The following is a 25,020-nucleotide window of genomic DNA, read 5'->3' as shown; positions in this document are numbered from 1 at the left end:
AACTGTACTAGTACTTAGGTGTGTATATCACATGCTACTGGAATAATAATTCAGTTCCCTGATTTCACTTGAAATGTGGTTTGCATGGGAGTGTATGACTGGTAAGAGATGTAAACCGGAACTAAAATACAGCTTTTAAATCCTCTCCTCTTCAAAGGTCCAAAGTATTTCCACGGTTATGGCTCAACACACTACAGATAAAAAGATCTGCTAGAAGTCAGAACATGATACAACTAACCCCAGGCTAGGTTCAGACCATGACTTTTATCACGAGTCCATCTTTAGTTTTAAACACACATGTGTCCAAAACCTTATCCAATATTCAGATCCATGTGGTTCAGGAGATGAGGCTTACTACATCAAAACATCTCCAGCACTTGGTTAACTACGCTGCTAACCAGCTTTTGAAACAATCTACTTTAACAGGAATCTTTTCTGATTTTGTATCTCACAATATTCAAGCATATGTTGGAGACCTTGCCATTTCTCCCATACAGGAACTATTTCCCAGCATGTGTCCAAACCTTATCTAGTTTCATTAACCTCGATGACTGGAAACAGACTACACCGTTAGACAGCATAGTCGGTTGCTCTGACTACCGTAAAGAACACATCATCAGTCTTGCACTTGTAAACCATACCTCATGACTCTCTTTTAGACTCAGGATTTTCTATCTCACTAAACCTACCCATCTTAAAATAAGGACTAGACATTAGGTCAGAAATATATAACCTCACCCATGAAAGCAATCCCATTTTTGTGGAGAAGTTCGGGTAGTTTAGGGTTCTCAGATGCATGGCCCCAGCCAGCCCATACAGCCTGCAGAAGAAAAATAACATAATTCACTCTTTGTTTTAGTAAAACAAGCAAGTGAGCAGAGATAGAAAGCATGCAGATACTTCAAGTCTTTCTTTTCCTCATTGAAAACAGCCTCGTAACATTCATAAGCCTGACCAGCCTCCTGAACTACACAGTATGCTTAGTTTCAAGGGCTTGCATCTTGCATCTTGTAGACAAGTCAAAGAAGCCTGCTGCAGCAAGCTGTTGATCTAAGCATAAGGAAGTGCAAAGGTGAAGGGAACCTTCTACCTCCTACAGATACTCATATTGGGAAATCCACTGCATTGTAATATGCATGGCCTTTTGGTGCTAGTATAGGTTTATAATTTCAACTTCTTTGACCTGTTTTTTCCCCCAGACAGAACTTGTTATTGAAGGAGAGAAGATTGCTTAGTGTTACCTCCTGTTTTGAAAACTATCTTTGACACTTCTCACCTGCACTGGAATCCGCTTAGCAATATCAAGAATGAGTTCCACATTTGCATAGTTGTTGTTGTTCGGTCCTCCTGGAACTGGGACATAGTGATCTGCCATTTTAATATACTCTGCAAACACAAAGAAAGTCTCATTTAGATTGCAAATCTAATAAATGGTTCCTGGTCTAAAACTCCCTAAATCTGCAGGACTAGAAGTAGTTAATCTCCTCCCAGAAAAATGTGTTGCTTGACAGAATGCTACGTGATGCAGTAGACATACATTCAACTTCTTGCGTCCTTGTGGCCACACAGGTCTGTGCAAGAAGGCTGTGCACCTTCACTAGTCTTTACAACTCACCTGCATTTGCTTTCAGATCTTCAGGAGTCACCATGACAACAAATCTGATTGCCCGCTCATTTCGGAACATCTCATAGGACCAGCGCCGGATGGATCTCATGCATTTCACTGCTGCAATGCCATTATTTGCTATCAGGACCTGAGTATATTAGAAGCAGGAATGAAATAGAGTCTAAATAGCACAAAACACTAAACAATAATGAAAACATTTTTTTCTCTGCAGACTCTTCGTCCAATTTGGGGTCTGTGCAGTTTTGTTAGCCAGCATTCAATTCAGCAAGAACATTTAATGGTCCACCAGTCAATTTAGAAAATGGCTCTTGCTCAACCATAAAGATATTAAAGTGTTATGCTTTGTTTGGATTAGAGAGCAGGACACATGAGAATAGGCATAATGAGTGGCTAAAACTTTCAATACCTGAAAGGAAGAGACCTCATCCATTAAATGATTGCGTATTTTTAAATACATTTCTTAATGTTTTTTCCAGTCTACTTTTGTTATATGTGTCTATAAATCCTTCCGTATCAGCAGAAGTGCTCTAGCTCACTGAGATTTTTTTTTTCCTGTCACACTAAGCTAAAACAATGGGATATTTATTTATCACATCTAAAATAAAATGGAAACACAAGGATTACAGGCAGAAGTACAACTTTCAAGTTCAAGAATATTAATATTTTGATATCTGCAATGTACAGCCTTATATAGAGAAAAGTCATAGGAATTATAGCTCAAGAGAAGGCAACAAACTGCAATATGCTAAAGTCAAGAAGGTCCGTAACTTACCTTTTCAATAACTTTATTCCCTCCAAAACGAGTAACAAATTCTGCTGGAGAAGCCACAGTGAAATCCCGCTGCACGTCAACTTTCTTCCTGTCCCGGCCTTGCTTTACAAGGTGTAAACCAGACATACTGGGCCTAAGGAAATTTGTGGGAGACAGAAAAAAGCAACTTGGCAGTGCAGATGTACACAAATAGAAGATGTGTGAATAATTTGTAAAGTTCCCCTTGACCATATTCCCCACGGAGACAAGCAGAATCTCTCCTTGCCTCCAGACCACCACAGCCTGGTCCTCAGCCTTTACAGAGATGACTCTGTTTTTTAACTACCTTTCAGTTATCTCTCTGCAAAGATCAGGTCATCTGGAGAAATTCCGGTTACGCTAATATATAAATAGGTAAAAATATGTTCAGTGTATATTGCTGCCCAACACAGAACAACAGTCTCCACCACACTGCTTTCAATACATCTAGGGGAGCTGGAAAATGAAAACAATGTTTTCCAGCTTCGGTAAAACAAGTCACTAAGATCAGACTCCATAAGGAAATCCTACTGGTGAACCACAGCAAATAAATCTCCAGGTGCAAATGAAAGACTCTGTCACTGGCTACTTAAAATAATTTTCCAAGAATTTTCCATCATCCAGTCTTTAATATCTTCCTCAAAAGTTCTGAGAGCTAGAGGACAAATTAACCACAGTACTTCTACTGCAAACAGTGAAAGACAGTTTTGTGTCTTACAAGATCAGCTCTGTGCTCTGCCCCTGTCTTTCCATGTGGGAATGGGACAGTTGCTGCCCTCTCTTATTCTTCAGATACCACACAAATAACACATGGATAAACCACCCTTTGCTTCTGCAAGCACTGCAGGATTTGATTTGCTAAAATTTACAAAGCTGAAATTGTGAGAAGAAACTCAATAGAAAAGCAAAGACCTACTCTTCACACTGTGTGTCTACCATAGTACAGCATGGCTGGGAAAGTAACAAGATACTTTTTATTCTAAAGCCTCTGAAGCTTTACCTCTAGGTCACCCCACAGTTTACCCAGTTTTCTCACTGTATACAGCGTGCTTTTCTTAAGGGGTTCCTTTCCCACAAACAGACTGAAGTCCTTACCCCTGCCACCATGTAGGATTACAGAACCTTTCTGTAGGAAGAAGAGATGAATATTGGGAAGGTATTTAAAAAAATACTCAATGCTTTGGCAAGACCCAACAGCAACCCAGGGGGTCAGTGCCACTGGAGCAGCCGTGTAACTGGCAGCATCTGTCCCCAGGAGCCACATGGGCCCCGCTGGCTGCCCTTCGGCCATGGAAAGCCATCAGCAACCTCTGGCTTAATCAGCTGCCCAAGTGCTGCTGCCATTGAGCAACTCCACTGGGAAATGGGAAGTGGAGAGACGCAGCAGAAAGCAACTGGAATTTCTGGGGGAGGGCACGAAGGGAAAACAAACCCAAGGACAAGCCAAACCACAAACAGCATCTAGAGGTCTCCTTTTATAAACACAGCCACCAAGGTTGGGTAGCCTGAGAGCTGTACCTGTGAGGTTCACCGCCCCATGTGAGGTCTGGAGCACCCTGGCGTGAATAGCTGCCGTTAGAGGTGCTTGGGGACAGCCTGAGAGGAAACACGCAGATTGCCCTTCACGTTCCCTCAAAAATACGTTACGGCCTATGAAGATTTACCCATCTGGAATGCAGACCCTCCTTAACTCTTCATCAGGAGCACAGTAACACCACAAACCAGTATTTTGACTAAAAAATTTGCTGATGAAAGAAGCCCTGAACAAACTGTAGCTAGTATCTGGTTTAAATCCAGATTCTTCTCTTACCCATCTTTCCTATGAAGGATCTTGGTGCTAACACAGACTATGCTGTGCCTCGCAGTACACATTAACAAAAAGGATCTTGACCCAGCACAACCTGTTCAAAAAGGTACATGCCAAATCCTGGTATTACCAATCAAGAACTGTACTAGAACGAAAGGCAATCTTTTAGGCAAGGCAAGATCAGTACCCAGATCTGACCATAAAAATATGTTTATCTACCACACATAGGATGGAGTGGACCCTTCCTTTCCGCCTTCACGCACACCATCCGCTTTGGCTGTGACATCCTACTGTGGCACAACCCTGACTTTGTGAGGATTTCCAGAATAGCAAGTAAGCATAGCTACAGCACTTGAAATTCAGACCCTGTGTTCTGTGTTAACACATCAATCTTTCTCTTGCACATGTGAGATACTGCCATGACAAATGGCCACGCTGGTGGTGAACTGAAGAACTCCAAGTTATAGTCTTGCAAATGTTGAGCTTAACTGGGAAGTTAAACTATTCTAATTGAACCTGTCTAAGCACAGCGAAAGACACTTCGAAGCAATCCATGAAGCCAAGAGTGGGAGAAGTAAAGATAACAGGAAAAACAAGATAGATCAAAATGGTGATTTTAAAGCATGCTAGATGCCTATCTCCTGGTGATCTTTTGGGACATATAAATGGCTGTACTAGGTCAGACCAAAGTACATCCAGTCTAGTAACTTGTCTCAAAGAAGAGCTGCTAGCTGATATCCAGGGAAGGGCATAAAAACAAGTTAAGTGTGCAGAGGTTCTTCCCCTGTGTACTTTCCCCTCTTCCAGGGAGCTGCACTTTCAGAGATAGACATTGTCATTCAACTTAAAACTCATCCCTATGAGCATGAGTTCACAAACTGCTCTGTGATAACCTCAGCCCAGGAATTCAAGGACAGGAGCCAACAGGCAAGAAAAAGTGCAAAGGCGTAGTTAAGGTTGAATTTCTCCTAAATTTGTGTATTTAAAGAGGGTCAGAATCTATGCAATGGCAAGGAAGGAGCACAGTCCAACAAGTGAGACATGTTTATTCATTGCAGGTTTATTGAGAGCAGCCTCAACAAAAATAGAAAAAAGATAAAAATCTTGGGGTCAGAATCTGTGAACATGTATGAATATAAACTATCCTGCCAGGTTGAAATTACTACACACATAAAGATACTGCTACAGATAAAATGTCAACAAAACCAGGTTCACCATCCAGAAAAATGCACAAACACTTGTTTATAAGCAAGTATAGTTCGGTTTAATTTGTGACAGTAAGCATACCAAGAACATTAAGTTTATTTACTAATAACCACAGGCTGTACATTATAATCAAAACAGGAAAGATTTTTTTTTTTTTTTGCAAGGTAAGATGAGGTAGAAGTTGGGCAGCAAGGAAGAAAGAATGGTGAGCTCTAAACAAAACAGAGTAAATGCTGAGTTAGTAACAGTCATACCTATTAATCACCAGGTTACAACTGCAGTGTTTTGTTACGTAGGAACTTTCAAAATGCTCATCTATCCCTCAGAGTTTACAGAGGTTAGTAGTTGTGCAGAATCTCAAACTTTTTTAACACTGATTCCCCAGCTAAGATGTATTCTGGCATCTTTCTTACAGACTGCATGCACAGATACCTCACAGTAACTGGTGAGGTTTCAGAGGATAAAATTAACATGGAAAAAATCAGTATGCATTCCCAGTAGAGAGTGCCCAACTGCCTCAGTCCAAGACGGCTGCTGCTATGAGGAGACAATCATATCTGTAATTCTTACCTTTGCAGCATGTGATACCTCATTTCCTGACTCTGCTCTGCAGAATCCTCCATGCTGTCTCAGTGAAGGAATTAACAGATTTCAGGCTTCTTTATGACTCGCCTAGTGTAGCTGCTGCTATTTTTTTTTTTTCAGTACTGCAGCTCAAAACCCAGCAGGAGAAAGCTGCAAGGAGCCTCTTGCACTCACGCGGTTCTCCTTAAAGCAGTGGCACTTCCCAGACTGCTTCAATCTTTTAACCTTTGTCCCTTGCTTTCCACCCCTCCTCTCTCTCAGTCACTCTTCTGTGACGCAGCATGCACAGAGAGGGTAGCAGCTTCCCTCTTCTGCATTCAGAGGAAAGCAGCTGATCAGGAAAGAGAGAAAATTATCTACAGGTTACGTAATCAGGCTTAACACAGCACCGCCGCTGCAGCCCGCACAATGCACAGTGGCTGTTCCGCAGCAATGGTCGGCCCCAGTTCGTGCTCCCACAAAGGGGATCACGCAAGAAGTGCAGACTGCCGAGCTTCCCCACATGTTCCATCAGCATCCAGACGAACCCTGCACCGCTGGCGGCACAACTGCAGGCGAGCACCTCCTCAGAGCTAGCTTTGTGAGAGCAAAGGAGCAGCTAACTAGAGGGGCCAATTTGCCTGAAGAATTCAATCAACATGTAGAATTTAATATCAGATTTTCAGTAGGGGTGGGGAGGTGACAAGGAAAGCATTTCCAGGGCTGCAGAGAAGAAAGTCAGAAGCACAGTTTGTACAGGCACACAGAGCGCAGTGGTGATCCAGACATGAGAAAACAGATTGCACTGGACATCAGCTTGGTAGCTAGGAGACCCTAGACAAGTCACTTAAGTTTTCTGTGCCTCTGTTTCTCCACCTATATAATGGACATGATGCTATAAGAATAAATAGCCTCACATGCAAAGTGCTACAATCCTGCAGGGTCCAATAACATCACTGGAGAAAGGAAGAATGTTTACTCAATATCGAGCACATGCAAAAACATAAATTGCAAATTTCAGGGTAGGGAAAGGATAAGCAAGGGCAATGACTGCAGCAATACAGTGATGTTCAAACCTGGACTGCAACTAGACACAGCAACTGGATTACATTTTAAAATTAGACAACATTTGGTTCTGTCCTGGTGTAGGGCCACATCCAGGAAGCACAGCTTTTATTTGATGCACACACATTCCAAGAGTCTGAGCAAAAGCCCTATGCAATCACGGAGAAGGGGATCAGTCAAAAAAAAAAAAAAAAAAAAAAAGAACAAGTACCCAGAGGAAAGGTGTCACATTAACATGATGACAGTATGCAACCCTGAGCCCTGAAGGGCAAGGTTAGGTCACTGCAGGAGACAGGGAACTAAAAACAGTACAGGCGATACGAGCCATGACCAACAGCAAGTGCCATGTGTCTGATAAAGTGCAGGCAAACAATTCTGTGCAGATCCAATTTCTTCAAGCATTGTCAGCAGGAGGGTAAAGGGGACAGCGACACACTGTGGCAGTGAAGGCAGCAGTCACAGTGGAAATAAATCTTCACCAAACAAGAGACAAGAGATACCAGGGAAGGAACAGAGTTTAAACAAACAAAAAAACCCCAACATTATATATGTACCTAATAACTAAATGCCTCTCTCACGTCAGCCTTTGTCTCCTCTTTGAAGAACTACTCAGACTACCCAACTGTGAAGTACACCAGAAATTTCCCATTTAATTCATTTTAAAACAGAAGTATGTAAGAAAAAGCAACTTGTCTTGAAATATTTTCCAGCACTGGCTCTATCTTGAGAGGCCTCCTGCCGCACCACTTACCCAGGTGTGGTACAGATCCCCACTCCCAGCCTGCCAAAGTGAACTCGGGGTCCCTGCCTCCTACACCCCAGCACGCATGACTCCGGCCGTGAAAGTCTGCTCTCCCAGGTTCTCCAGGCTCCTACTTCCCTTCGCCTCTGCAGGGAGGCTACCACAAACCCATTTCACCAGTTCCAAACAAGCCATCATAAGGGTAGAGAATCACAAACCTACAGACTCCACTTGATAAAATCTGTGTCACTTTCTCTTCTGGTCATCACTCCATAAGACCAGGAAAACCCAACTGACATTCAGAGACTCTATTGGATATGTATTTCATGTAGAAAATGGTATATTCCATCATTTTCAAAATAAAACAATTGCATAATCTATGGTTCCATTAGATTCCCTTAGTATTCGATTCTGATTTGAGATTAAAAATTATACACAGTACAACTGAAATTTTATTTTTCAGGTTCTGTGAAAACAGCTTCCCAAATACTTGCCTATGCTCCAAAAAAACCCACCCACAGCCCCCAGTCCAACCAGTTTCTGACCATTGTAGCTGCAAGGAAACAAATCCTACATGTACACACAGCTCGATGGTAGAGGAGCAGCTTCAGCGTTGGTTAAGTTATTCATCATGCCTTCTACCAGCTGAATTCACTGCTATGAAATCAATGGACACGATCTGCTGCAACATCCCTACAATATGCCACACAAGGATGTGTCGTTCTGATACAATACTTACCATCAAACATGCACACACTCTACAAAGCTCATTTCCTAAACAGAATACTACTCAGAACCCAAATGGCAAACATCATATGAAAACCATCCCCCTCTTTAGACCCTAGGCCTGCTGTTAAGACAAAAGGAAAGCCTGCGCGGTTCTCTTCTGTTCTAGCCTCCAAGAAAAAAAGCATTCATTACAGACACATACCTGACGCACATCGCAGCTAGGAGCCTGCATTGATCCCAGCACTGTAACATGCCAAGTGCTATCAGTGACGTAGCAGTTTATTCCAAAGGCAGTGATGCATTAGCTGGCTTGTTTGAAAGGCAGCCTTAAGGAGACTGCAGCACATACACACACACACGCACACACACACACACCCCGAGAAAGGATTCCCCCCCCCCCACCTCCGGATTTGGCCTGTAAAGGGTGTGGAGAGAAGGCAGCTCTCATCATCAATTTGGGCTTTATGTTTTGTAAATATGTAAACACTGATGTGAACATGTATCTGATCTGGTGATAAGACTCAAGCCAGTTGAAGCATCTGTAAGATCTGCTCCGGTTTTAGATCTGCCCTTGCAACCTATTTCACAAAAAGCCAGAGAGAAAGAGCAAGCATATATGTAGTCCAGCAAGCCATGCAGAATTCTGCAGATGGAGTAAATGGTTCACTATGTCTTGGGTAATAGGCACTGGGAGGCAGCAATCTGGACTTATTCAAAGACAGTTTTTGCCTGCGATTTTAAAGAGACAGAACAGTTGGCTTGAATACAGAAACTGCTGGAAATCAGTGCTTCAACCTATAAATCAGAAAAAAAAAAATTAAACTCGACTCAGCTCTGACAAAGGATTGAGCCTAAGGATTTCAGGAAATTAAACAAAGGATGCAGAATAAAAAACAAAACCAGCACTCTCCCTACTCCCTGGCTAAATAACTTCACTGCCATGCTAATATGCTAATACAGATTTTGAACAGCCATCAAGGCAGGTCTTTAGCCTAAAGCAGTAACTTTGGTTCCAAAACTACAGAGCCCAAACTGGCATGAGCTGCTAGGATTCCTCTCAAATAATCAAGTACCAACAACTGCAATGTATGCAGATTTTAAGTGCCGAGACACTTGTTTGTCAGGTATTTTCTTTTCCTAAACCACTTACCTGGCTTTTTATCTGCCATGCTGTATGCATTTTAAACTGGACCATACCCACAAGATGCACACACCAAATCACTGGTGTTCCTTGCAAGTTCCAAAGTAACATCACAGCTGTTATCATGGGGGGGAACCTGATGATTTAAAGATCACTGAGCTCCTCCGGATCACACCCTCTTATGTACTATGATCAAAATCACTTCACTCCTGAGGCTCTTCAACATACCCCATTCCCTCTGACTGTTCCTTCCAAGGTATTCTGCGCTCAACTTTATGACTTTCATGCTCAACAAACCTCTAGCCTCCTGCATGCTGCAAGGCCCTTCCTTTTCCTTCAAATTTATCTTTCAGAACCCATTTCTCCATCACGCCCTTCCCACTTAGATCCATGGCACCAAATCTTCACCCCTCAAAAATACCCAGTAAATCTAAATGTCAATCCAAATAAATAGTCAAATTAAAATTAAATTGATAGCCGTACTCCAGTTCCTAAAATCACAAAGTACTGAAAGATCTTTACTTTTACATCCTCATTAAGTACAAAATTTCACATGTTCCTGGAGCAACAGCCTAATGCTCTCCAGGTCAAGCCCTGCCACCAAGACAAAAGTTCATAACAACAACACTAATAGAGTTCTGCAACTGAGAAGAGAGCAGAATTGAAGTCTTTGGCAAGGAGCCTGCCAGTGCTTTTTGACAAAGTTCAAGTGTTGAACGGATCTATCTGCATGAATGAGAGAATCCAAGTTTTTTAAGAACCAGAATTAAAGGGGTAGGTGAGGGAGTTTTACATACAATTTATCACTGAAAGAGGTTTTGCCTAGTATAAGAGAATCCTGTACAGAAAGACGGTGCAAGCCCATTTCAGCTACTAGTCTTAGAAACAGTTATGATACAGAGTCAAGAGATCCAAGTTATTCCCTAGCCTGAAGATTCTTTGCCTTCCCTACCTACAACAGGTTTAATGACACTTCCTCTTTTCCTAGATTTGTTGCAAGCCTACATTCATTGACAGCTTCTCCTGCAGCCACTGAAAATACAAGCACTAGGCTGTTAGGGGATTCTGCAAAAGCACTTGTTTTTGAATGCCTTTGCTACACGTCCCAATCTGGGTGAAAAGTGAGGGCATTCGGCAAAATACAGGAGGGGGCCCTAAAGTATTCTGATAGGGACAAAAACATACTTTGTTATCTTTTCAGTTAGAAATATCAGATAAGTAAGCAAGTAGGAGACACTGTCACCGCTGTGGTATCTCAGCCAGCTAATCTTTGCAAAATCTCCCTAGAAATTCCTGACTTTAGAGATGACGTTTCCTGTTAACTGAGGTCAAAGGGAGTAAAATATCTGTTACACTAAAATAAGATTGCTACTTTTGAGAGGTATGCAGATGAAAGGTCCTTTAAAGTGTATTTGTTCACTGAACAGTAGCTTCCAGAGAAGAAAAGTTATAAATCACAGATTATCAGCATAACCAGAAACAACTACGAATCCAAACACCCTACAAGCTTCTCCTTTTCCAACAGATACAGGAGGAAATTCAACTTTTCACTCCAGGTGGATGAAGTTCAAAACATAAATCGCAACATCACTCACTGGCAGTACGGGCAACAAAAAGGAACTAAATCCTCTGTTTTGGCAGGGGTTCCTTGAAGATGCATAGCTTTATTTCAGTAACTTGCAGAAATATGCAACATTATCACACTCCCCTATCTGCCAAGCCAACAGCAATTGATCACATGCAAAGGAAAATGTCTCAGGAAGCAGCATGCAATTCCAGTTTCATTAACGGCCTTCTGGTCCCTCAGATGCAAACCCATGCAAGTCACCCTCCACAAAAAACCTCAGCTGCACCATGGCAACTGATAGCACAGACAGCAGAGCAAGAGGAGGAGCCTTCAACTCCAGCAGCGACCCCACAGCCAGGATGATGCAGAAAGCCTGCAACGGGAAGGAATCAGTTCAGCAAAGGAGAAATCCTTTTTGATGCAGCTGGACCAGCCTCAGATGCAGCACTGAAAGCATCAGCCTTGCAGACACTAAAGCATACTTGTACTTCTATGCACCCATTTGTGCATAAAATTACAGTGGCACTTATAATTTTACAAAATCAATGCTCTATAGTGTAAACTCCTAACCACAAACAGTTGGACTGGAACGGAATTTTTTTAAATTCAGAACAAGCTCAAAAGGATCCTTTATTACTTTTAGTACTCTGTGCAATCACTCCACGACTGGTTTCTAAGCAGGCACCCTGTCCCAGCGCCAGGCTGGGTGTACTCAACACACTACTGTCCAGACTAGAATTGAGGCATTCTTCCAAATTACTTTAATAGAATATTAGTTCTTCTTAAGCATCTCAATAATTTATTGAGACTATTTACTGAGATGTCCAAATAGTGTTAGGTGCTCAGGGCTAAAGTCTCTGTGGGCTTAATGTCAGGAGTAACAGCTGAGCTACTTCCAAAAATTTGGCTTTCAGCTGATGCAAGTGGATTGTCAGGTGACCTTGTACACCCATTTCATTGCTTATGAAACCAGAGCCCTGATGTATAAATACAAGAAGACATGCAGGATTTATTCTATTTTAAACAAGAATTTGATACAAGATACCATCTTTGAAGCTAGGAATTAAATTTAGCAATAGTCAAGAACAATTTTTTAAACAAAACAAACAGACCCAAAGTACTTCCCAAGTGGCTTTTATAGAGAAGTAACTTAAACTACCACTAAAACTTCGGAAAGGAGCATAGCAACTGTCTAACAACTCACTACACTACAAGCAAAAACTGTAATCCCAATAGGACTACTGCCTTCGGTTGGAAGTAGTGATGGAAATTTCTGAACTCAAAGACAACACAATTATGCCTGGAAGCAAAAAGATTAAGAAAAAATAGTATGCGTGGTTTTATTATCTAAAGGTGCAAAATGCAACAAAGAGTAAATTTTGTTGATGTACACTGTACACAAGTAGAGTATTTTCTTCACAGACACTTGTTTTCAATGTTAGATGCTATAACTAACAGAGAAAGGAGGGTATTTACATGACTTTTATTACTGATACTCTTTAAATAACCCAGAACTACAAGCAAGAAAAGAATCAGAACATTTTAATCTCCACGGTTACTCTTCCAACACACAATTTCTGTTAAGCACTGATGTTCCACACACCAATTTAAAGTTCATTATCAGAGCATGGCTTTCTCAATCCTATGTAGTAGCAGCCAACTGGCACAATCAAAGGTCTTCATAGATCTCTAGAGCTATGGAAGCCTCTATTGTACAACCTGTCCCAGTAAGACTGTCTTTAGCAACAGCATAAACACTTAACAAGATCAATAAGGTGATAGATGGAACAACATGGCACACACACACACTCTGCGTGCTCCAATGAAGAAACATGAGTTGGCATACAGACTACCCATAGCTGGGTCAGGATATATCGATCAGACATCACAACCCCGTCAGATGATAAGGCTCTCAGCAATGTTTTCCAGCTCAGGCAGGAGACCTACAAATCTCAGGTACTGAACATATGCCAAACAGTCTACTGAAACATCTGTGCTTCAGGAACTGGCAATGTGATGTCACTTTGCTCTTATGTCTAAGAGCAAGAGAGAAGCAGCAATGCTTGTTACTACAGGAAAGAGGCTTTCAGATGACCAGATTTGATGCAAGGCATAACTGCCACGAGATGCCCATCGTGGCATCAGAGGCTCAAGCATCTTTCACGAAGACAGTTAAAGTGGCCTCTACTAGAATGAGTTTGTTTGCTATGAAATAGCACAAACAGGACAGTTTATGAGAGCTGATGACGAAGGAAGAGCATTTCTAATTATCAAAGGCATTTTAATATTGACACAGTGCTCCTCAGAGGCGTGAAAATCTGCTTGGGATGTCAAGATAAGGGCTGGAACAGCTGTTGCACAAAAGCTGCAAACAATCACTGGCTCTGAATATTATAGGATGGATTAGACAGTCTTACAGTCAACCTCCACAAAGCAACAAAATGGAGTTTCGAGGAGAAAGCAAGCTGTACTGTCTGAACTTCAGTGACCTAGAGTATGAGAGGAAAAAACAACTTGATTAGATGGCTGACAACACTACTTTCTAGCTCTCCCGCGCTGTAAGAAGAAATCTCTTTTCTCTAGCTATCAGAGCAACTGACTTACTACCTGACAGGCTCTATGAAGAAGTAAAAAGATAGTTCAGGTACAGTCACAAACCCTTTTTCAGATGACTAAATTCTGGATTTGAGACATAATTGTTCCCTGAGAAGGACTTCTCTGCAGCAAAGCCCCTCACCTCAAATACAAGCTTATCTCTAACTTTAGCTGACCAAAATTTCCTGTGTGAAACTAACCGGCAAACGGAAAGATTTTTGGCAACTTCTTCAAAAAGATACGCTCACTTGGACCTGGACCTTGTTTGACCCATTAGTCAAACCATACAGAACTCCCCATGAATTTATCTTTGTCACTTCAGAAAGTGTTGTACCTTTGTAACTACTAAGAGGAAGCTAGAAGCAAGAATACCTGTGTTCCATTAATTCACTGTCACAGAGTGACTTCAGGCAAGTTGTTGAACTTGTCTTTGTCTCAGTTTCTCCATCTGTAAACATTATTTGGAAATCTTTTGATGAAAGAGACTACCATCCTTGAAAACTCTTTCAATTCATCTTACTTTATCTTAGAAAAACAGCCTATAATGCTGTAACTTTTTTTATTTGAATTGGCATTTCTCTCCAATTTAACTGAAAGTCAAGTACCCTCAAAAGAGAGTGCCAAAGTAAGCAAGTTACAACAGAGGTGCTCAAGGTTGCACACCTATTGCATTATAGCTCTCTGATGCCAGGCAGTGTCCTAGAAGTTGCCTGATTTTCTTGCTCTCCTATTGTCTTTTCCACACTAATGGTTGTATGTTCATCCAGTTTCTTCTGCTCCTAAAATATATATAGTTACAGGGCTAGATCTTTTCCTGCTTCAAACTTACCTTTTGTGCTGCCAAAGCATTACAGCTGGCAGTCTTTGGAACAGTAATCTCCTTTAAATTTGCTTTAAGATTTTGTAACTGTTATATTAGCGCCAGCTGGCTAAACATATCTATCAGTATGACCATAACAACTCTGTAAAGTAGGGACTACTATCCCCCTTGTGCCCTAACCCAAAGAGTCTGCTACTATTTGTTTTCAGAGAATGTCTCCCTAAATTGGGAAGGGAACCACCAATAAAAGGACAGATGAAAAATCCTTAATCTGTGCAAGCAAAGAAACCAGCAAAACAGAAGATCAAGCTAAAAGGATTAGCTGGTCATATGAATATCTACTACTGGTCAGTAAAAGCCAGAAGCCTTTTTGGAACCAACCGTTTCTTCAAAAGCAACAAAGTAAAGGTAGTGAGGGATTGTTCAGTAAAAATGATAGTGGGATTCAGACTGTCCTGTATGTTTCTGGAATGGGATGACACCTTTTAAAAAGGCAGGCAGAAAGAGCAGCTTAAGAGGAAGCTCTTCTAGATTCGGTTCTGACCACTGGGAGGATCTGCTGGGAGAACCAGTGGCTGAAAGGCACCAGAACAGTCACAAACCTATTCGTAAGGAACTAGCAGACAAAAAGGTAGGAAGTTACATCCAGCTGGAAGATGTCAATGACAAATCTTTCCTAAACAAAAATGCATTTCCTTCCTTACATGCTAAAAAGGTTTGCAAACAGGGGACTGTCAATTGCTGCAGTAAATTTGGATGTTAGGAAGATTTTTAACACTGTCCAAAATTACGTTTTCATAAATACAACAAGTATATGTTAAACAACTGCAAGGTACTCGGAAATTCAGACAATGGTGAGCAACTGTTCTGTTAAACTGGAAGGATGTGAGAAGCGAGGCTTTGGTAAGGATCCATTCCAACACCAAAACTGGTTAACATTTTCTGTTTTAATTTATCAGTTATGAGCTTACCATCAAACTAGGAATGACTGAAAATACTTCCGAATCAAGAATCTATTTCTAAAGGAATTTGACAAGGTGAGAAAATAACCTGAAATGAGCTGTTGCAATTCAGTAGTGACAAGTGCAAATATTACACCGAGTAAAAGATAACTTTATCAATATTCAGTGTGGTGACTGTTCATGGACTGCTGCTCCTCATGTACAATACCTCCTCACTCTACCCAGCACTGAGAAGGCCTCACGTACAGTCCCGTGTACAGGCCTGGGCACCAGAGCTCCTGGAATGTGGGAAACAAATGAAGGAGATATAGAAGAGTGAAAAAAGACTGATCAGACACCAAGGAACTTTGATCTGTACACACACTGAAAAGTATAAGATACCTAGCCTACAACAGAGAAATCCCATGGGCACATCCCGCTAGTGGTATGCAAACCAGCAACACCATAAAAATAAAGGGGCCTTTTGACAAGGAAACATTAACACCACAGTCTCAAAAGCCCAACTTCATAGCTCATTTGAGCCACAGAGAATTAGGAGTGAAGCAGCCCTTCTACCAGCCATGAGACCATCATCTCCCTGAGCTGCAAGTCTTGGCTTATCACCACTCCGCAGGACACCAACCTTTTCTTTAACTATCAACAAAATTTTCTCTATCCAAAACAAAAATACATTCCAAGTGATACAGAGTTATTATCTTACCCAGGGGTCCTTCCAATTCTTTGGCTACATATAAAGCAGCAAATTCCATACAAGACAAAATAAGCAAATAACGTCCTTGTTCTCAACAAACACGGCCCATCTAAAACACACACAAGTGAAAACTTTGAAGATCTCTGTCAGCACATATCAATTTTCTGAAAGCCGGGACAAGAGACAGGCAGTATAAGCAAGCCCACCGCAACACTCAACAACTGAGATGTCTGAAAGGTGCTTAAGTAATTTAGGCACAGATATTTCATTAAAACCAAAGGAAAACAGAAGGTTTTGATACAGAGAAACATACAAGAGGTCATTTTGAAACAGAATGCTGGAAGATGTCTTGGCACAACAAAAACATCTGAGGCCAAACCTGGATATAAAGTTGAATCTTTGGGTTATCTTTGGAATGGATGGGGTAAGATGACTGAAGACTCAATCTGAGTACTATTTTATCCCTACCTCATATGGCTTGCCAGGCCATCTTGAGCATTAGAAAGTCCTAGATCAGAAAGGGAATCCGAGCAGACAGATACAGGCGACAAAGACCTCTCTTTCTCCTCTAGCAGATCAAGTTTCACCAAGGAGCTTGTCTCATCTTCTGAGTTATCCTCTGACACAGAGCCAATAATAAAGCGAGAGTGAGGGTTCATCTCCAGGGGTTTAGTGGGTTGGGAGGACTCTTCCATGGCTCCTACAAATTGGGCTCTCAGCACTGTAAGAGGCAAAAGAAAGCAAAAAAACAATACCTGAGGTTAATACCTGCTATTGCAGAACAAAGAAGATGACAAAGGAAGGTTCACTTCTGATAGGAAATGCAATGTTAAAACACCATATAGCTGAACCCAGACAGGAGTCCAGGATCACGAATAGTTACTTCTGCTATAATCATTGACTTTTCTGTTTGCACAAGGACTGTAAGGTCAAAGCAGCTGGTCATTCTGATCTGTTGCAGAACCTGCTAGTTTAGACAAAGCTGCAGTAGGTACTTAAAGGAAAAAACAAACAAACAAAAAAATCACATACAAATGCATGACTAGAAATCCAAAATTTTTATTTTACTATTATTCTTTGGTTAGATAATTATTGGTGACATTTAAAACCTGACTAGACATGGTCCTTGGCAACCTGCTCTAGATGATCCTGCTTAAGCAGGGGGTTGGACTAGATGATCTCCAGAGGCCCTTCCAATCTCAGCCATTCTGTGATTCTGGGATTAAAAATTTCTATTTCAACAGCATCTGAACACTGGGACTCATCGTGCTAGGTACTGCACATAGCATTATTTACTGCTATTCAAATGATGGATTTGATTGGTCAAAAACACCCTTTTCCCAGCCCTTGCCAGGTACAAGAGACATTATCTCTTATAGTTTTTCAGAAGACTTCATGTTTCTTAGGATTCTTCTAGGAATCTGAGCTGATCTACCAAACACTGGGGAGCAGATAGAGCATACTGGCCAGCAGCCTGCCAGTCATGTGGGGCTATGCAAGACCTCAGATCTGTTCAGCACGTGAGCCCACCTCCAACTGTGGGGCAACAGCAGACACTTGGGCAAAAGAAAAAGAATGGGCTGAACATATAGTTTGCTTCCCTAAAACACGATCTCAGCTCCCTACGCCAAGAGCTCAAACACACCTCAAGCCGGAATTGCTACCTTTGGCCTTAATGGCACGAAAAGTTTCAACTGAGGCAAAGTGAGTAATTTTCAAGTTTTCACTTAAAGAAGCATCCACAGACTCTGGAACAACTATAGGATTAACTGAATATCTTATAAAAAAACAATTCTCTAAGAGTTCTCGATACACATAATAGGTATAACATTGGCAGCAATTAATTTTAAGCTTCTTCCACATACTGTTGTGCCATCTGCTTTATCCTTAACCTGAAAAGATCAAGCTTTAGGAAGACTTCCATCTTCAAAGCTCATTCAAGTCTGAGGGTAAGTCACCAGCAGGATGACTTTAACAAATTTGACAACCCACCAATGTAAAAGGGAACAATCTCACTCCATTCATACCTACCTCTTCCCTTCTCTACCCCAGCTGTGTGTTCACATTGCCTACTACCCACCAGCTCTGGTGCTTTCGAGACCACTCTCTGATCTGATTCAACGAAATCATCAGAACCATAACCAACAAAACAAGGTAATTTCCTGCAAGGTTAACAAGTGGAATTGGAGCAACAAAGGGAACAGATGGGAAGATAACTGGTAAGGAATGATGGGGACAGAAGTAAGACCTTCCCTTTTTGGCAGCAGTGAGCAGTCAGACTGGCTCAGCCATCTTCCGTAACTTCACCCTGACTTTAACCTCTTGGTCCCAGATCATCCATGTCAATTAGGTGACAGTATCTACTTTATGGTAATATACTGAAACTTAGCAGCATGACTTAATAATTGTCAGAGGAAAACACAGAAGTTCAGGTCTCGATTTTCCATTAAAAAGATCATTACATAGAGAAGAATCTCTTAATACAGGGAACTCTGAGTATCAAAAATTCAGCGTTGTTCCAACAGGGAATGAATGCATTTTCTTCAAAATTAAAAAAAGTAATAATTACAACTAAGAAAGACCATGACAGATGGAGGAAACAAAGGAGCACCTCACAGCACAAAGACAGGTGGGATGGGGAATAAACATTTGATACGACCTGCTCTGCCTGACTTTGATGCACTTACATGATAACAACACACAGCGGGAAATCACATCATTATAAAATTAGGAATGCACTAACCTCTTGTTATTCTTGCAACCTGAGCAGTTATCCACTTCCAAAATGAACTGAAAAAGAATTAACAAGTAAATATTATTATTATGAAGAATACCCTGTGTGTTTTCCCAACTATGTGAATCTTTGAACACAAAACTGTCATGAAAAAAACACAAGTACAAAACAGACTAGATCACTTGCTCCAGGTCACAGAGTAAACCAGGAACTGAACCTGCAACATCCAAGTCAAGCGGTGGCACCTCCTGCTAGTCAATCATTCTGGCAACTTCCGAGCAATGTGTTAGCACACACCTGATCATCTCACATATATTTCAGTTCTGTTTCTAAAAGAAACTATGCTTTGTGCCACTGCTATCTACTTAAGCCTACCTTTTTTTCTCTGTCAACTTCTGAATCTGCTGGCTGATTTCAGCTGAATTTGATGGCCAGGAGTAAATCCCAATGATAACTGAAAATCTCGTGAAAAACTGGTGGCTAGAAGACACAGCTGACATATGATATTTTTACATAAAAACACCCAAAAGTTTACCTGTAAAACAAACTGTGATACAGCAATACAGACAAGGATGAGACAAGGGGACATCTATCTCAGGGCCCCATTCTCCCAACAGGTACCTCACTATGCAGAAAAGTCTATTTTGATACCCTTAACTCTCATACCACACAGACATCCTAAACCAGTGCCAAAACCTCATCAGTCCTGCTAATTATAGCTATGCTATGCCAAGTACAGGGATGCAGCATAATTGATTTGATATGAACATGACAGCTTTCATCCGGTACACAAGCAAAACTGGACCATGTTATAACACAAATAGGACATGATCATAGTTTTAATTAGAGCACAGACAAGGAATTTATAGACAGTGCAATCTTTAAACACCATGCTCTTTCTTTTCATCAGCATCTCAGAATTAAAAACCGATCCAACTGGCTTATGTACTTTTACCATGAAGGTACTTGACTGAATTATTTAGATCAAACCCTGTGTTGACATTACTACTCCCACAAACTCCAGTTTCACTGGGGCCACAGGCAGTTCATTTTACAGAGACGTACTTAACCATTTTATGACTGAAAAGCCACAAATACCTGTCTGACACAGGCATTAAAAGGGTGGATTGATCTCTTTTCTGAGGCTAGAGATGGACAAGAAGGGCAAGCGTGACTGTAAAGTCTGCATACCCATCTTTGATGTGCAGAAACTAAGGCCATACGGGAAGATTGCTTTAACTGAGGTGCTTGGGCAGGACTTATAGCTCAGATACCACAAAGTTTAATCAAATTTTTGTTTGTGCATATAAACACAAAGACAATATTTATGCGTATATTTATCCTGGTATCAGATCACTCCTAGAGAATTTCATCCAGACAGATTTACTGTTGGCACAACCATCAGCGCTGAAGAATCTGGGATACAGCCAAACTAACTTCAATCCTTTCTTAATGATGAACAACTTTTTCTAATTTGAAGAACTTATACATTAATAGGCAAGTTTTGAGGCCAATTTTTTTCTAAGCAGAGAAGGAAACAGAAGAACAGGCAGTGAAACATTTCACTCAAATACTCCATGAGAAAGCACCAAACCAATGCCAAGGCTCCTGATCCCAAATGGCATGCTCAAACAACTCGACTCGAATATCTTGTTTGTACAACTCAGTAAAAAAGCAGTTAGCTATCCATGAAGCCCCATGCAAGTCCATTTACCAGTGTACTTCCAACCCCTTGTAGTCCAGTCCCAAAGTCGTGAGTTCCGCCAGTGTTTTGCAATCAGCTGGTAACTCAACATTGCATTGAATTAGACACAAGTTCAGCTTGTTCTCAGCATGCTAAAATTCATTATTCATATTTAAATTAATTTCAGCATTGTCTGGGGCCAAATAAAAGCTGGACTTTCTCAGAGATCTCCTCACAGAAGCCTGTTGCTTTCAATGCTGCAAACAGAATGCATGAGTCTCACCAAACCTCTGCCTATTGTATTAGCTGTCTGAAGAGTAACTGCCACCATTTCTAACGAGCATCTTGAATTCAGCTGACCACCAAGACAACGTATACCACAAACCTTAGCAGATGTACTGTTTGTTTTAATAATGTTGAACTAGACCCTAAAAACCAAAATTGTCTGGATCCTTAACTATATACAGCCCCTACACTTATTTTTGCGGGTGTCAATAGCCTGTCAAACAGGCTAACTTTTGCAGAGAGAAAAATTTTTGCTAAAAAAACTCAAAAAAGTTACAGAAGAATACAAATTGAGAATGAGATCCTGCAAAGACTTAAGAACAGGCAACATCATGCACTCTGAGCCTGCTCAGTTACATTAATATGTTTAATCACAGCTGAATCTTTACAGAACCCAAGCCATGCTGTCCTCCCCCATCCTGAAGAAATCAGCTCACATTAGAGGTCTGAAGACACACAGCACTTTCATAACTCCCCAGCTCTGCAGATATCAAGGTATTTAAGATCCAAACTGTGTTCACGCTACAAGCAATGAAAACTCGGCAATCCAAATTCAAAAAGTAACGTATCTTGTTTTGCCTGAGGTGCAACTTCTCCACAGCTCTACTACTATCATTAGTAAAATTTTTGGCTTGACAGCAAAATGCATATATAAAAATATTAGACTTCATAAGTTTTTATGCACGTATAAAAATATTAGGCTTCCTAAGTTTTTATAACAGTTTCTCTTTAAGTTCATTTTTATTATTGTAAAATACACCCAGGCATGAAACTTACATAATGTCAGTTGGAAATGAAGCTCTTATTTATTTTCAAACCACCCCATTCTGAATACAATTACACTACTGAAAAGAACATTATTATTTCAGTGAAAATGAGACTTTGAATAGCACCTCTACAATATTGGTAAGTCATATAAAAAGGAAATTAACAAAGCTAGTTTTATTTAAGCATCTCCTGTTTAAAGCCCAGGGATCTGTAGTATGGCTAATCAACACAAATAATTTTAAAACAATGAAACGAACATGTGTACTTTCACCACCCTAACTGAATGAACACAGGTAATAGAAAACAAAGGAACAAAAAAGGTAAAAACAAAGTAAAAATAGATGGTATCTGTGTAACAAGTTGACTACTTAATTGCTTTTACTGAACACAAAAAAATCAGCAACATGCTCACCAACACCAGGACTGGAAGCGAGTTTCCAGATCAGGAGAGGTCAAAGGGATGATTTTTCCGCCAAGACGGGCCACCAAGCATCAGACCATTTACCTGCAGAGCTCCTTGCCTGCGTTCTATCAGGCCAGCTGCCGCTGCATTTTAAGACTTGCTCAGTCTCAAAACTTCACCAGGCTGTATCTCTACGCAACCAGTGGGCCAGGATTCAAACTCCGCTCCGCCTGAGCCATGCCTCCTGGTTAACAACTGTGCATTGCTTCACTTCCTATCCCAAAATGTTCTCAGCAACTATCAAATACCTTGCAAAGTTCTTTTGGTTCTAATGTATTGAAAGGTACTTCACAAACTATATGTCCACAGGTTAGAAGTTCTAGTTAGTTAGTTTTCAGATTTACTGTATCAACATTAGACACATAAAGCTAAATATACAAGTGGAACGCATGCTTCCTAGGTTTCCTCAGGTAAAATATGTCTGTGTCACTTCCAGAAAGAACATAAAGACAAAAAAGAGCCTATATTTACAGCTCTGCTAGTTTGCCAAAACACTCGAGACTGTGTCTAAATCCCATTGTCTTTGAGAGAACTGGTCATAACTCAGATGGTTTGCTGAATATTCACAGGCTGTTAAATTGGAACAGACTACAATTTTTACTTTGGATTTTTTGGTATATTTCATTTTAAAACTTTCTCAGGAAGACTTAAGAGGCACCACGAAAGGCAAGGCGAGAATAACAACGTGGTTTGTTCTGCAAATCTGCTTTTACAACTTTATTATTTCAAGCGCCCCGCAGCACCTTCCAGAAGGCGTTCCCAGGGCTCCCTTCGGCCCCTCGGAAAAACCAGGCCCCAAACTCTTCCCTTAAGATCTCGAAATCCCATCAGGGATGGGCGGAAGGATGACAATGGAGAAGACGGATGCCAAAGCTGGCCGAGCAAGCGCCTCATGCTCTAGCCCGACGCTGATTTGGTGGCTCCAACACACTCGATTTTTTTTATTTTTTTTTTTCCGAATTCACTCATTCGCACGAGGCAAACCCACAACCAACTTGTTGTTCCGTTGCCGGAGCAGCCGCTACCGCGACCACCAGCTCCGCCGAGAGCTGGGGGGACGGGACGGGACACACGAACCGGGGAGGCCACACGAGTGACCAGAGCAGCAGCAGCAGTAGCGCACGGGAACCGGCCGCCCCCGGTGCGGCACGGCGGGCTCTCCGTCCCCCCGTCGTCCGCCCCCCCCAGACCTCGCTCCGCCGCGGGTCAGCGGCGAGGCACCGGCAGGAAACCGCCCGGCGCTTCCGGTCGGCAGGAACCGGCTCCGCGCCGGATTCCCCCCCTCCGCGGCTGAGAAACCCTCCTTCCCGCCCTCCGCATGCGGGCGGAGCGGGACCGCTCTCCCCGGCCGAAGAGCGGAACCGGGGCTCCGGCGGACCCCCGAGCACCGCGCCCAGCGCGGCGCTGACAAAAGCCGGCGGCGCGGCCCGCGCTCCCCCGGGGCCGGCCCCGCCCAGCCCCGCGCCCACAGACTCCCCCCCCGGTCTCCCCCACCACGGCGCGGGCTCCCGAGCTCCGCCGCCGCCACCGGGACGCTCACCTCAGGGTGCCGGGTGCTGCGGAGGCGCGGCGGGCCCCCGGCCTGGCGCTGGGCAGCGGAGCTGGCGGGGGCGCGGCGCGGCCCCCCCATTCACGGCGCGGCCACGCCCCCTCTCCCCCCCCCAACCCCCCCGCCCCGCGAACGGCTCCGCCGCCGCGGTGGTGTGATGCGAGGAGGTTACCTCAGGTCAGCCACCTCTAACCCCGCCCCTCCCGGGCCCGGCCCTTGCGCCGCTTCCATTGGCTCCCGGGAGGAACCCGGCGGGGGGGCGTGACCAATCAGGCAGGGAGAGAGGGGCGTGCCCAATGAGGAGATGCCTATGGCCTGAGCGGACGGCGCGCCGCGCCGCGGCGCGCCCACTGGCTCCGGCCGCGGGGGAGTTGCTGCTGGCTGGGCTCCCTCACACACACGCCCCTCGCCCCTCTCCCCCACCTCGTCGTCCCCCCCCCCCCCCCAGCCTCTGTTGGCGCGGTCCCCCACGCCCCCTTAACCCCGGCCGCCGCGGGCGGGCGGGCCGTACCGGCAGCAGCGGGCCTCGTCCCCAGCGTGCCCCCGCAGGCCCTCCTGTCCCGAACCTCCACGGTGGAGGGGTGGAGGGCTGCGGGACCGGTAACGGGACCCAGCCTCCGGTGGGGCTAGGCCCCCCCCCGGGACCCGGCGCAGGCGGTGGGGCCTACAACGGGGCCGGGGCACCCACCACCAAGGCCCCGACACGTGAGACCGGGCACTGGCCCGCAGAGGGGCCTGGCCCAGGCAGCAGGACGACCACCACCACCACCACCACCACCACGGCACCCAGCGAGACCCTCGCCCCCATCAGGCGCCGGCCGTGGAGCTGGAGCGACCCTCAGCCCTGCAAGGCCCGGCCCCTCGACCCCCAGCCGGCCGTGCTGTCGCCGACCTGTGCCCTCCCGGGGCAGAGGCAGGGGGACAGAGCAAATAACGCCCGGCAAAGCGGGCCAGGCGCTGCCAGAGCCTCACCTTGCTTGTTCTTACACCTTCAGCAGCTTGTTCTGTAGACGGACGATGTTTTAAAGGACTACTCCTTCTGCTTTCTTTAAGTTTTGTTTCAAGATCGTTGCATGACAGAGTTGCTGAAATGTAAATCCAGCAAGCAATGCAAGTTTAATTCCTAATGCTGCTGGATTCCTAATGCTGTGGAGGCAGAGCCTCTTCCTGCTGGGAGCGGCAGTGGTGCCAGGAGGTATAAAAGCATAAGTATCTGCGCAGACAGTTTCGG

At 43.3% G+C, this 25,020-nt stretch overlaps 1 protein-coding gene across 8 annotated transcripts in view; it reads right to left on the bottom strand.

The window, feature by feature from the left end:
- ACACA (acetyl-CoA carboxylase alpha) overlaps positions 1–25,020 on the bottom strand; it is a 138,500-nt gene that overhangs the window by 111,518 nt on the left and 1,962 nt on the right. For 3 of the 8 annotated variants that reach the window (XM_049802387.1, XM_049802385.1, XM_049802386.1), the window contains 6 exons: positions 19,050–19,096; positions 16,775–17,027; positions 2,400–2,532; positions 1,616–1,754; positions 1,277–1,386; positions 739–820 (listed from right to left, as the gene is read on the bottom strand). In XM_049802387.1, coding sequence (XP_049658344.1) covers positions 739–820; positions 1,277–1,386; positions 1,616–1,754; positions 2,400–2,532; positions 16,775–17,001 — 691 coding nt within the window. In that variant the 5' untranslated portion in view covers positions 17,002–17,027; positions 19,050–19,096. The other 5 variants (XM_049802390.1, XM_049802388.1, XM_049802391.1 and 2 more) reach the window with 5 other exon arrangements.

The sequence above is a fragment of the Accipiter gentilis genome, chromosome 6 (genome assembly GCF_929443795.1).
Source record: "Accipiter gentilis chromosome 6, bAccGen1.1, whole genome shotgun sequence".
NCBI lineage: Eukaryota > Metazoa > Chordata > Aves > Accipitriformes > Accipitridae > Astur > Astur gentilis.
This window is presented reverse-complemented; position numbering and strand designations above follow the sequence as displayed.